Source organism: Nicotiana attenuata, chromosome 1 (genome assembly GCF_001879085.1).
Source record: "Nicotiana attenuata strain UT chromosome 1, NIATTr2, whole genome shotgun sequence".
In the NCBI taxonomy this organism is placed as follows: domain Eukaryota; kingdom Viridiplantae; phylum Streptophyta; class Magnoliopsida; order Solanales; family Solanaceae; genus Nicotiana; species Nicotiana attenuata.
In genome coordinates this window covers 78,982,822-78,997,129 of record NC_031989.1, presented here as the reverse complement: position 1 = coordinate 78,997,129, position 14,308 = coordinate 78,982,822, and the positions used below count along the sequence as shown (strand labels likewise).

General features: G+C 34.4%; 1 protein-coding gene across 3 annotated transcripts in view; it reads left to right on the top strand.

The window, feature by feature from the left end:
- Positions 1-14,308, top strand: part of LOC109229319 (phospholipid--sterol O-acyltransferase) — a 17,685-nt gene that overhangs the window by 1,018 nt on the left and 2,359 nt on the right. For all 3 annotated transcript variants that reach the window (XR_002068545.1, XM_019394720.1, XM_019394729.1), the window contains exons 2-12: positions 1,311-1,446; positions 3,447-3,591; positions 4,396-4,565; positions 4,663-4,739; positions 5,071-5,284; positions 5,359-5,536; positions 7,098-7,197; positions 8,244-8,338; positions 8,825-8,876; positions 9,676-9,747; positions 10,634-10,802. Coding sequence is in view for 2 of the 3 variants with exons in the window: in XM_019394720.1 (XP_019250265.1) it covers positions 1,311-1,446; positions 3,447-3,591; positions 4,396-4,565; positions 4,663-4,739; positions 5,071-5,284; positions 5,359-5,536; positions 7,098-7,197; positions 8,244-8,338; positions 8,825-8,876; positions 9,676-9,747; positions 10,634-10,802 (1,408 nt within the window). In the remaining variant the exon portion in view is untranslated. The remainder of the gene's footprint in view (positions 1-1,310; positions 1,447-3,446; positions 3,592-4,395; positions 4,566-4,662; positions 4,740-5,070; positions 5,285-5,358; positions 5,537-7,097; positions 7,198-8,243; positions 8,339-8,824; positions 8,877-9,675; positions 9,748-10,633; positions 10,803-14,308) is intronic.

Sequence of the window (14,308 nt, the reverse complement as noted above, 5' to 3'; positions counted from 1 at the left end):
GATGGGTGAGAAAATAAGCATGGAATGTTGCTCATGGAACTTATTTTCTTACTCCCATGGAAGTCATTTTCCTGATTTTTAAGGAACTTGTTTTCCTAGAGAAAATGTCTTTCCAAAACGAAACTTTTTGACCAACCAAATGCAGGAAAATTGGAAAATATTTTCTACCAAACACACCCTTAGGGAACCTATTTCTTTTTAGAGTATTTGGAATGAAATTGACATGAATAATATGGAATGTATATAGAGGAATAGTCGACCACAAATAATTTGTGACAATGTGCAGTTGATTGATTGAACGGAAGAAAGTCTGATATTGAACTGTGACTTTTATCATACACTAAGCTAATTACCAGATTTTTCATATTGTAATGACAAACTAATGATACCAACTTATGAAGTATTAATGGGGCAATTGGTATATATGTGATGAGGACGTGGATGTTGATTCATGTCTTGTTCTGGTTCTTGTTTGAAATCTTTCCTCGTTCAGATCAATATTCAAGGTGTTCAATTACTTTCGATTTGCCGGTGCACTACATTGAAAGATATGATCTTGCTTTTGTAATGTATTTGGGGAAATACCCTTTGTGGCAAATTACTAGATATTAGACCATGCATGAGATGTTGCTTCGATTGCAGTCATACAAAAGTACTATCTGCTGTCAGGATCTTGCTTTTGTGATACAAAAGCACTGATCTTTTAGTTTAACTTTTACCTAGAATCACATGGAATTAAGTTTTCTTGAAAGACCTACAATTCCATGCAGACCTGGTGAAAAATAGGGCACAATACAAGAAAAAGATCTACATAGGTTATACCCATTAGTTGGTTGAGTTTAGTTATGTTATATTTACTTTAAGTCCGATGTTGCTAGGAGTCTTTTAGTCTTGTAAGAGATTTATGTGTCACTAAAAAATATATAGAACTTATACTGCTAGAGAAACTTGTTTTCTTTTTGTGAAGATTTTATTGTTATTATTATTATTATTATTAGTATTAATATTTTTATCATGGGGGTGGTGTTCGGGCCTGCTTACACGCACCTTGATTATTCCACCGGGTACATGCTTTCTCTCACCAACACATGTACCAGTTGACTTTGCCCACCAAGGTTTAGGCAGATCGGAAGAAATCACCTAGTGCTTTGCCTTCGCTGGGTTTGTCAAGACTTTATTTATATAATATTGGACCAAAATGAGCCTAAATGGAGCAGCATAACAGTAATGATTCAAATAGCTTGATCCCTACTTGCTTGGGCTTGGGACGTAGTTGTTGTTTATGAGTTAACAATTTATCTTTCTTACAGCTTCTTTCTGCTGTGAATTGCTGGCTGAAGTGCATGATGTTAGATCCTTACAATCAAACAGATCATCGGGAATGCAAGTCTCGACCTGATAGTGGCCTTTCTGCTATCACGGAGCTTGATCCGGGATACATTACAGGTGATCTTGTTTTGTTCTCCGTGCAATTCCTTTGGACTTCTAGTAAAATGGAATAAGAATTCAATATGTTATCTCCCATTAGCCAGGACATGAAACTGAACCGACGTTCACTGGTAATATCTTAAGTTGCCTCTTTTTAATCCACATGTAACTAGGTGCACAGCAGGTTGGGCGCTTTGCCTCGGCTAGACAGCGGTTCATTGGATTTACTAATTAGCAAGCGCTAAAGCGTGTGATTCAGCAAAAGTTTCTTTTTTTCAAAAATTTTGAGAACTTAGGTGAGCGTGGTTCTGTCGCGATAAGAGTGACACTAAACAACAAAATATTTAGCAAATCAACCTAAGAAAACATTAACCTGAGAAATAGTGATAGAAACTATTAGAAATACAGTAGTTAAAAGATTTGAATTAGGAACTTAAAAGTTGCATTTTTGCATCTAATGAAACAAATTTACTGGTTCTTGAACTTGGACTAACATTCTTTTTTTACTTTGCTTATCGAAAAGAAAAAATTAGCATTGTTTTTACTTCATTTGTTTTGCTTAATTGCAGTTGTTTCATTTCCTTTATCCATATTAGTTTTGCTGTGTTTTATGTGAGTGTATATATACCTTTTCTTCATTTGTGCCTTCACTAATGCGCCCTTTAACTATGCTTTAGCTTATCATCCAATTAGACCTTGGCTTTATACGTTTTTTTTGCCTTCGAGAACAGTGGTCTGTGTGGTCTGGTTTGAGCTGATTTTTACCTATGAAAAAACCAAATCAACTAGGTGTATTCAGGTTCCGGTCTTAGTGGTTCTGTGGTTTTTTTTTCTTTCAAAATTTGGCTTTTTTATCAGTAAAAAAAAATATAATTTTGCCTTTTGATTTTCTGCATGTTTTGACTGAACGTGGTTGTTGCACAAGTGGGACTTAACTAGGATCTGGTATAACAGCATATGCAGGGTTAGTCATGTCTTTGCAGCAACCATTCTCAACTATTCTTGTGGTTGTAAAAGAATTAAACCAAAAATGGGCAAAGCCACAAACCCAAAGGAGGAAAGGAAGAAAATACTATTGAAAATATATATAGAATTTTAAATATCTGTAAAACAAATATGCTTTTCTTTATAAACTTACAAAGTGATATATACAGACCCCACTTGTGGGACTATACTGGGTTTGTTGTACAAAGTGATATATACATTGTTGGTTTGGTCCGATTAGCTTCTTTTTTCATTTAATACTAAATCAAACTCAATATAATCATTCTTTTTCTAAGTGAACACCAAAAAATACCAAATTTAGAAACAAAATCAGTTTATCAACTCAGCTTGAGTCGTTTCTCAGTTTGGTACAACTTAATAAGTTAGAACAGTGTTTTGTCATGTTTGGAAGCGGAAGATGCTTTTACACACTAATGGCAACTCTATATGTATTTGGTTTACCGAGCCTTCACATTATGTGATGGGGTTTTGCCTGCAACAGCCTTTCGGCGAGGCATTCAAATATGAGTTGTTCTTTTTGAAGTGTCCATATAAGTTCACGATTCTTGAAGTTGTTCTGGCTTAAATGTTTGTTATGTGCAGTTATGACCACTTTTTTCGCCAAAAGAAGATTTGGCTCCTTCTTTGTTATTATCTTTTTCCTTCTTCTTCTACATTTTCTGGGTTCACATTTTTTAACTTTATTCTACTTGGTTGAACTAATGAGACATGGAACTGAATGGGCAAACACTTCTAAATTTATGACTTAAAAACCATTTTCCTTAGTGTGAGACTGATGAACTTCTGCCTGCTGCCCTTTTTCTTGGATTGTCAAGACCAATTAGTAGGGATTCTATGGATATATTTTTCTAAAGGACTAGTGTATGAATATGAAATTACAAAAAGGACAATAACAGAGAGTGGTCAGTGAAGGACCATTTGTCATAGATATCTTTGCTACTCTAAGGGCTTTAAGTGATGATTCTGCTATTTGTTTTGGTTCTCTAATTGATCCAAACCCCATTCCTCTTCAGGTCCTCTGTCATCAGTGTGGAAAGAATGGGTTAAGTGGTGCATTGAATTTGGTATCGAGGCTAATGCAATCATTGCAGTTCCATATGACTGGAGATTGTCTCCATCAAAGCTTGAGGAGCGAGATCTTTACTTTCACAAACTAAAGTTTGTTTTTTCAGGATACCATTCATGCCTTGAATTCAGATATATGTGTTTATTATCTCACTAAACGATTCTTTCTCAAGTTCAAATGACAAATTGATTGGTAGAGAAGTGTAAACCTTTCCAATTCCTTTTTCCCAGTGGAAAGTAGAATTGTCCATTTCTTTCATCTATTTTGTTTCAGAATTTGTAGTAGTGGGCAAGATATTTACTTTATATAATGGTTGAAGATCTGGGTTGAACCCAATGCAATGTTTTCTTGCTTCCTCTTTGGCCTGGGGAAGATTTTCCTGCAACAAATATTTAAGAATATATGACCATGGAAAACTTAGCGACTTTACAGTTTTTCTTCCTGCCTTTTTTTTCTCATAAAATGTTCAATCCTCCAATATTATGGGTGGAGGGTTTGTTTCTGTTTTTTATGCTAGAGATCTTAGGTACATCATTGAGTGATTTTTTTTCCACAAATAGTGCCCGATGTGATTGTTTGCACAAAATATGAGTTCAATTTTACACAGAAAACTCATCTTTTATCACCAGGCATGGTGGGATGGTCTGTTCAGGAAATAACTTTGACATCCAGACACATTGTGTCAGAAGTACCTCTGTTGCCTTTTAACGACTTGTTTTTGCATCTCCTTTCCTGCTTCCCCTTTCCCCTCCCCGTACTTCGCATAAATCTTTTAAACCTTCTACTTTGCTGATTTTATTGTTCTGCTCTTTTGAGTGTTAGAGCATTTCTTTTGTAATTTTTCTGGTAAATGTCTTTTATATGGTGGGTTTTTATCTCTTTTTCCTTTCTGGCAGGCTAACTTTTGAAACTGCTCTTAAACTTCGTGGTGGGCCTTCAATAGTTTTCGCTCATTCATTAGGTAACAATGTCTTTAGATACTTCTTGGAGTGGTTGAAATTAGAGATTGCTCCAAAAGAGTATTTGCGATGGCTAGACAATCACATTCATGCCTATTTTGCTGTTGGTATGTCTTACTAACCTAAATACTATTTGATTCCAGTCTTATCTCAGAAATTAGGGAAAGCTACTTATCTGGAATTGCTGCTTTCTTGTGGTTTCAGGAGCTCCTCTTCTTGGTGCTATTGAGACAGTCAAAGCAACATTATCGGGGGCTACATTTGGTCTTCCTGTTTCTGAGGTTTTTATTTTTTATTTTCTTATTTTTATTAAATTCAACTTAAGTTCTAATGCGGTAGGCTACCTTTATGTATGTTTAGGACCTTAAGGTTGTGTAGTTCAGACATAGAAATTCTAGGTTGCGCAGGGCACATTCCTTAGAAAGCTTTAGAGACTACTTTCTTTCATCAAAGAAATGTGAATTTGAGAATTTTTTGTTCTAAAGCTCTTGTATTTGTTTCAAAAGTTAGGGAACTTAATAAAAGTTGTAAATCTGGACATTCTTATTAATTCGTACAATGTTAGATATTATATCTGCATTGATATGGCATGTATGTTTTCCAAGTTATCAGGGGACAGCTCGCCTGATGTTCAATACTTTTGGATCTTCTATGTGGATGTTGCCATTTTCAAAATATTGTACAACAGATAATGTGTACGGGAGGCATTTCTCTGGCGGAGACCGGAAAAACCATCACGCCTACCATTGCGATGAGCATGAGCTTCAATCAAACTATTCTGGCTGGCCAACAAACATAATCAATATTGAAGTTCCTTCAATTCGAGGTATTACCAAAAGGCCAACGAGCATGTTGTGTCTTTAGCATAACTTGTGCTAATGGGCTTTTAATATGTCTTAGGAGGGGATAAAGCTTATCCATCATTTGTAGAAATTGCCCAAGCTAACTTGTCTGGAATGGAATGTGGATTTCCAACGCAATTGTCTTTTTCTGCTCGCGAAGTCTCTGATGGGACCTTTTTCAAAGCCATAAAGGATTATGATCCTGATAGTGAAAGGCTCTTGTACCTTTTACAAAAGTGAGTACAACAGCAAATCCTTTTACGTCCATGCAACATTTTCAGATAATGCAATAAGAAGATAGTATCCTTGATGTTTTTAATGTAACATATCCAATTAATTCAAGATATAGTTGAGCTTGTTGAAGGAAATGAATTTTCTGTACCTTCCATGAAAATGCTGATCTTATTTTATTTCCTTTTGTATTTCCAGAGGTCGGAACATATGAAAAAATATTTTTGCTCCCTTGACTTCTCCATGGATGATCAAGGTGTTGCAATGCTCATAAAAACTAGCATGTTTTGCTACTTTGTTTTGCTTGTGTTACTTTCATTGTCCCAAAAAGAATGATATGATTCTATTAACAAAGGCAACTTGGACATTGTCCTCTTAAAGATTGACATTATTCAACTAACAAAGGGAAATCGAACATATTCCTTGTCTGATTTCCGAGATGTAATCTCTATTTTAAAACTAGAGCTATTTTATTTAAAAACTAAGTAAATGTAGCACTGTCTACATATCAAAATAAAGCTGTAATAATACTCCCTTCATCTTGTTTTATTAGTCTATCTTAAAAGGGCTCATTTTGAGAAGCGGTTAGGTTCAAAACATTGAAGTCAAACTAACCTTTAAAAATACTATTTCTAATGTTATACTCTATATTTTAAATTTGATCTCATATGTTTAAACTATGCGAATTATTATCTTAACACATTGTAATATATAGATGGTCCAATTACACTGAACTTCCTCTCCTTTTGCCATTATTCAGAGGACATCCCCTCTAGCTTGGCAAAATTACACTTGCCTTTCCTGTTAGACTTATGAACTAACAACGATAAGTTATAAAAAGGTGGTTATGTTAGTTTACTTCCTTGCCATTAGAATCCTGTACTTTTAGATAGAGTATGGCAAAAGGGCAGCCCGATGCATGAAGCATCCCGCGTGAACGAAGGGTATAAGAGATCAAATAAAGACACCTAATTTAAAATTGAATTACTTAACTACAGTTTTAACCTAAACACTCTCGATGGTGATAGAGTATCTACTTTGCCACATTGAATTGTTGGGATAATATTTAAATTTAAAAGTTTTTATTTGTGATAGATCATTGAATACTGATGTTTTAATTTATTATTTAGTTGTTACTCTTTATTTCAAGACTGTCATTAACCACTTATGTAGGTTGCTGTGCGTCCATTTCGGCAAGAAATTATATTGAGAAAATTAAAAATAATTCAAGATGATAGATGAATTAAAATGAGCAAAATTTGATTAACTAAAACTTTGAAATGCAAAATTTGGAGAGCAGTTCAATTTATTCAAAAAAAAAAAAAATCTTGGAGCTAGACAGAGTTTTGTGCATATGGACTCACTAAGTAAGTAAAACTTGGCGAAAGATTAAGTTGTCTTTATATAAAAGAATGTTTTATGGTGGAAGTAATTTAAGCTAGCTTAATACTTATCCTTTTTTTTCTTTTTGTTTCTCCATGAGTTATTGGCTATTGGCTTAATTGTTCTTTGGTTCTATGCCAGTTATCTCTAGCTATACCATGTTCTGACATCTAAAAAATTCAGGTCTTACCATGCCGATCCGATTTTAAATCCTCTAACACCTTGGGAAAGACCACCTCTCAAGAACATATTCTGCATTTATGGCATAGATTCGAAGACTGAGGTATTCTTCTCTTCTCAAGGGTCAATTTCTTGCTCTAGCCAGTTTAGAAATTCATTATGATTGTTGTGCATATGTTTTTTAACATAGATGATTTGGCTGTAGGCACATGCTGTTATTGAACTCAATATTACTTGTTTTACACTAATTAATCGGCACACACTAAATCAACTTTCTTGTGCTCGTTTATCAGCGAGTTCATCATGTTCTTGTATTAATTTCTGAACTTCTTCAAAACCCAAAAGTGAAAACTAGTGCGCTAGGTGACTGTTCATCTGAAGCTGACAGGACAGCTAGAACGCCTCGAATCAGTCTTCAAACTTTGCATATTAAATTACTCGGAGATGGGATGGTACTAACCATTGATGAAACTTACCGATCAGCATGAAGGTTGTAAGTTATGTCTGCTGTTGATCAACCTAGGCCTTTCTATTATAATTCTTTGTCTGTATTGCTTTCACATGACAATTTCGTGATGAAGTATCTGTTCTAATCGCTAATTCTTTTAAACATTCAGTTGAAAGTTCCAACTTGAATCTTTTACGAGGCCTCTTTTGATCTGTGGTTTAAGAAATCAGAACCAGAAAGTCCATGTGTTTTTACAACCATTTCATGTTAGCTGTGATTGAGCAACATTTGCTATAATGCTTGATTTCTTAAAAATTTTGGTTGTCGTTTTTCTTTTCGTTTTCTTATTCTAAAGGAAAAGCTTGTTTACCATATCCATCAGTTGCTTGCGGCAGAAAAGTAAAGAAAAGCAAGAAAAAGATGACAATTGAAGAAATAGTGGTATGAAAAAAGAAAGGATGAAACAAAAAAGGATGAAACAAGCAGGTTATAGCGTTCTCCCTAGTTGGCTGTATTTCTAAATGCACCAACCTCTGTCTACCACTAGTACCCCCACTCTGTAAAAATGATTTAATGACATAAGTCTTCTATCCGCATTACATTACATGCCTCTATATGATTATATTTCCCTCTTCTAGTTATGTTCTTCCTTTAGTATGTGATCCTGAATATTTTTCTGCTTTCTTCATGTTGAATAACAGGTTGGTTACTATTTTGCACCCAGTGGGAAACCTTATCCTGATAATTGGATTATAACAGATGTGATATATGAAATTGAAGGATCTCTGTATTCACGGTAACTTGTGTTCTGCATCTTGATAACATATTCTGGAAAGCTCTCTCCGAACAGCACATCTGAACATGGCATTTTTCACTTATTATTGTTGCTCTTACTTCATTATCTTCTTTTCCTCATCCATGCCACCCGGATCCTCTACAACTTCATTAAGACAGAAAGTTGTAAGGGTTGGAAAAAAAAATGAAAATGATTAAGTTGTTTGATTTTTTTTGTGAAAGTATATAATTTTGAGTCTTTGCATGGAGGACATTATCCTTCTTTTAAAATTCCTAAGCTTCAATTTTTAATCCTAAGTATTAATTTGCATAGCAGACAACATGGAGTAGGATACTGACCATGTGCGTGATACTAAATCAACAATTCTTCCTATAGAATATGTTAACTTGTCTTCCTCTTCTTATTCCTCTTAAATCTCGTTGAAGTTGGATACTGACTATTTGAACATTTGGATCTCTCTCAGTATCTCAAATTTCCTCCTTTTAGGTCAGGAAATCTGGTTGAAGGAAATCCAGGTGCAACAAGTGGGGATGAGACGGTATGATGAAGGATAAATCATGCATATTTAAGTATATCAATTTTTGTAATTTATTGAAATGACCTCTCTACTGAAATTTAAAATGTCTTTAGAGAGCTCTCTTTCAAAAAGAATTTCCACATGCTTGGCTTAGCAAAAAGAATCAAGTCCATACGTGAGGAGGGCATGTTAAAGACATACTTAAGTAAATAAAAGTGTGCTCTCTCAAAAAACTCAAGCTTTTTGATGAGTTGATCAAACAATTCAACAATGGGCAACAATTATTTTGACAATCGGACTAACTAATGCTTTTAAGCTCATCATTTTAGTACCCAATTTAAGTACTTACTGTAAAACAGTACTAATTCATAGGAAATTCAACGAAATTCAAATTTTAGTAATATAACTATATAAGTAATTGTGTGTTGGTGGGAGGTAGCATATGCCAAGTGCACGAGCTGGTCCAGGTACACCATTATTGGAAAAGAAATAGCTAATATTATTAAAGTCAATGACTGCACGTTGAAATGTTATTTCATCGGTTCTTTCCACTACCGAATAAATTTACTTAAAATGTTGGATTGGTTATAATATAGAGTCTTTAAAATGAACTTTAGGTAATTGTAATCGTAAGATATGAAATAAAGTCATTATGTTTAACAAGGAGTAAGGTTTATATTAGAATAAGCTGCAAAAATCTGACAGGGGAAGTAGTATTATTTTTAAATTAGATTGGTCCATTTGATTATGGTAACTCTCATATCTATGACTATGAGTACAAGAAAGGGATTCTTTTTTATTAACTGAAGCAGATTCGCAGGTGCCATACAATTCCCTCTCCTGGTGCAAGAATTGGCTGGGGCCAAAAGTGAACATAACAAGGACACCACAGGTATTCATAAGCTCTGTTATAGATATAGATATCTAAGATACCGTTGTTCCCCTCAGATCAGTTCTCTTTTATGATTTGAAGGTGCAAATTAATATTCTTTTGAAATTCGTAAAGATCATCTGTCTTCCTTTTTGGTATGTGATATTTTGTTTGATCTTAATCTCAGTCAAGTGGGGAAACCGCAACCAATATTACCACCTTTACTACTAATTATGGGGAAGACATCTAATCATATTGAGCATATGAAAATATCTCCAACACCATCTCACCACCCCACACAGACACACATTGGAAGAGCTGCCTAAAAGACTATGATAGATCTGACTATTGTTAGTAATTTCTCAGATACTTGAAAGTTTGATGCAACGCATTTTAAAGATCCCCACATTTTCCTACAAAACGATCCCCTAGCTTTTGTCACTGAGTGTGTCGGCCCAGTTGCACTACCTTTGAGTGCGGTTTGAATTACACCCAATTTTTCTGATTCGGCGGTTCGTCTGCTCTCAGGTTGAGCAGTCAGGGTCAGAGAAGGGCAATGCGGTCCCGATTGAATTATTTGGCCTCGATCCGAATGAATCAACCTTTCCACAGAGGTAAATCTTTGCCTGCTGCTAGGCAAAGATTTACACCTCCGTGGAAAGGATAATTCATTGGATCGAAGGTCCAAATAACCAAGCTATGCAATATTTATTTCAGTAGATCCTTTTCACCTAATTGGCTTCTTCTGGAGAACATAATATATTCATGAAGATGTAGTCACATGACCTCATACTTTTCCAGTTTTCTGCTAAAACTATACTGCTTGCTTGTTAATCATTTTAGCTTTTATATTGGTACTCACTGGCAACTGCAGCTCTATCTTACTCTCTGTCTTTGACAACATCAGTCAGAGCATGATGGCTCAGATGTACAAGTGCATCGAAATATAGAGCATCAACATGGAGAAGATATCATTCCCAATATGACAAGGTTACCTACGGTGAAGTACATAACCTATTATGAGGATTCTGAAAGTTTACCAGGAAAGAGAACAGCAGTTTGGGAGCTTGATAAAGGTATCTGAAGTATCTCAATTTCTTATTCTTGTTTAAAGTTTTCTAAATGAATTTCTTGGTTATTTAAGTAGAATGCTGTGTCTTTCCCTTCTCCCACTTCTTTCTGTTGGCTAGAATGTATCTTCTTTCCTCTGGTTCACCATTCGCTTTCCTATGTCTCATTTGTGGCTGTCCTTTACTTGTTTAATACCCAAAAAGCTGTGGAATGCAGTAATTTCTTTCGTCTTCTGTGATGCGGCATTTCTCACCCAATATTTCTTTACTTTCCTCTCTGTATTCCTAATTTTTATTAGCTCTATCTACTATGACTTGCACAAACTCTCAGCATCTCATTCTTGTGAAGAGATAATTACTCGATTCCAGTCAGTAGCTTGTGATGACTGTAAAGTAAAAACTAGATAACACTCCAAACTTTTGTTGCATTTTTAATGTTTAAAGCTATTTTGCTCGGACTCTCCAAAAATATCGCCGGATGCGTGTCGGATCCTTCAAAAGTAGTGTATTTTTGGAGGATCTGAGATGGGTACGGCAGCATCTAGAGTCCGTGCAACATTGGTTTAAAGACATTAATTTTCTTTTTTGATAAGGAAAAAGGAGCAATGCAAAAGACATAATTTCCTTTTACATAGAAACACATACATTATGTATATACAGATACATCCTGGGTAAGGGGTTAGGCAATTCATAGTTGTAGTTATTTGGATTTTTGGTACTATTGTTTATAGTTGAGTGATTACGTCCACAACACGCCTCGATAAGAGATATGATACGGTCATATGTAATATTATTTACCCAACTATTGAGTCGGGGCTGAATCCTATAGAGAACAATATAAGGGCGATCAAGAAAGTGAGGAATTGTCACTAATTTGGTTAAGCCAAACACTTTATAAATGTTGATGTGAACTAAAACCTAAGAAAGATAAAAAACTAAACTAGAAATAATAAAGTGATCAATGGCAATCCTCACAAGCAAGGAAAACAAAGAAATATGGAAAATATGAAATTCATTGATATCGAGTATATTCCAATGTATTTAATTAACTCCTACTAATTAATCATAGGTCTAAGTCATTAGCCTTGGAATTAATTACCCACTAGTGTTTCTCAGCAACTAGCGAGTCTAACCTGGTTGATTATCCCTAACCTAACCAGGTTCCATTAAGAACCTTCCAATTTTAGGCTACAAGCGTGAAGGATTATCCTTGACCTCAATCACTAGACTAGGGCTAATCGATAGAATCCCGTCAATCAATCTAAGCCCAAACCTAATTCCCTTTGAATCAAGTCAATAGGGGATGTCCTAGGGGTAGCTACTCCCTTGGAAAATCAATACAATGCAAGATTAATTGAATAAACACAAGACCATTTCATAAATAGTAGAATTGTCAGTTAATACAAAAGCAACAAGTTACAAAATCAAAACCCTAATATTGATATATATATATATATATATATATATATATATATATATATATATATATATATATATATATATACACTATTATAAGTAGGAAGCCCTTAAGCCCAAAGTTAAAAGACCAAAATAGCCATTAAAAGTTGAATGATCATTTTGCCTTTCAATCAAATATTCCTCCTACAATGTTTTCGTACAAAAATGTAATTATACATTCTAATAAGTGTTACTCTATTAGATCTAAATATTATGGACTACCAATATATACTATTTTTTAATAAAATATTACATTATTCCTCCATTATCGCAAAAACGTAAATAAGAATTGTTGTTTAGGAATTTTAAAAGTTGCCTTGTAATATTTAAGACAACTTATTATTAGTCATCTTCAAAAATGCAAATAAGAAAAACTGTCTTGGAATTTTAAAAGTTGTGTTGCAATATTTAAGACAACTTATTACTCCCTCCGGTCCATAGTAAGTGACCAATTTACTTTGGGCACACCCATTAAAAAAATACTAAATTCTAGACAAAAATAGATCGTGTAACTAAACTACACTTAATTAAATGTTGTAGCATAGTTATAGTAGCACTTGCTTCTCTTCTCAAACGTGAGGAGTAAATGACTTTTTAGGGATACGTACATAAGGGTAATTTTCAAAAAACAAATTGAATTTTTTCTTGATTATATAAATGGACACTTATTTTGGACCAAAATAAAAAAGCAAATTGGTCACTTATTGTGGACCGGAGGGAGTATTGTCCAATGTCCACGTAAATCAGTGAAACTGTCTTGGAATTTTAAAAGTTGGCATGCAATATTTAAGACTTCATATTTTTCGTGTATATAATTTTCACATCTTTTCCAAGATTTACTATCTGATTTTTCAAATTTTCAATACATTGTCACGTATTCCAGAGCAAACTTCTAATAATTCTCATATTTGATCTTTTGGTTGTTTCTCAAGACTTTTCATACTTATAAATACTGTCATTTCAAAACCATTTTATGAAGCATGCATCTTCATTATGGTAGCTAGCTTTTCCGATGGATCGATCTCGTGCAAAAAATTAACATACTACAGTTTTATTTCAAAAAGTCTTGCAGATGCTAGATTATAAATTTCTGCATTTTCGTTAGGGGTTGTCGTGCCATTAATGGCAGCTAGCTGCATTTAAAAGGGACAATGAGGTGAAATTAGCTATGGTGGCCACTATGTTAAGCTTCGCCTTGGTGGTTATTAGGGACATTGGATTAATGTTGGGTAAGAGCTCCGCAATAAAATTTTCCTCTAGGGTGCTGGTTGGAGGTCGAATGGAAATGGCCATTACATTAGGATTAACCAAGTTGATCAATTTTGCTGGCTTCAAATGTGATTCTTGATAGACTAAGCATTTCATTTTTAATTCTTTTATTTTATTTTCATCATCTTTACGCCTTTGGTTTTTATTTTATAACGCAAACATAATTTTTAAGAATATTTATGCGATATTATATACTTTTTGTACTCATCGATATGGAGCACACGCGCAACGTGCGTGCATTCTGAAATTTAACAACTACACCATAAAAATAAAAATAAAACCATATGAAACAAGGAGTTAAAGATTGAAATTAAAAAGGTAAGAAATGCTCAATGAAGTTCATCCAAGTCTTCACTCCCAATGGGGTTGATGTTAATTCCAGCTTGGAAAATAGCCGAAGACGTCTATTATTTCTCCTAAGTCTTGCTTTTATAGTTCCACAATATTTCCCAAGTCAAATGGCAAAAACAGCCTTCATTTCTAAGTTTCTGCCCAGTTTTTGCATCTCTAGCCAGTTCTTACGCTTCTGGCCAGTTTTCAGTCCATTCAGCCACTTCCAAATATGGCCAGAATTGTCTCCTTTTCTTCAAATTGGCTTCTTTTGACTTGTTTTCTCTCCAAATCTGTTCTCCAACGTATAAACCTGAAATATACAATAAAACCACAATGAATGCACTAATTTTCTCCATTAACAAAATAAAAACTCAAGTAAAAAGCATATAAAAGTTGGTAAAATACCAACTTTTTACCAACTTATAATTGAGCAGACAGGTATTTGAGGGGGG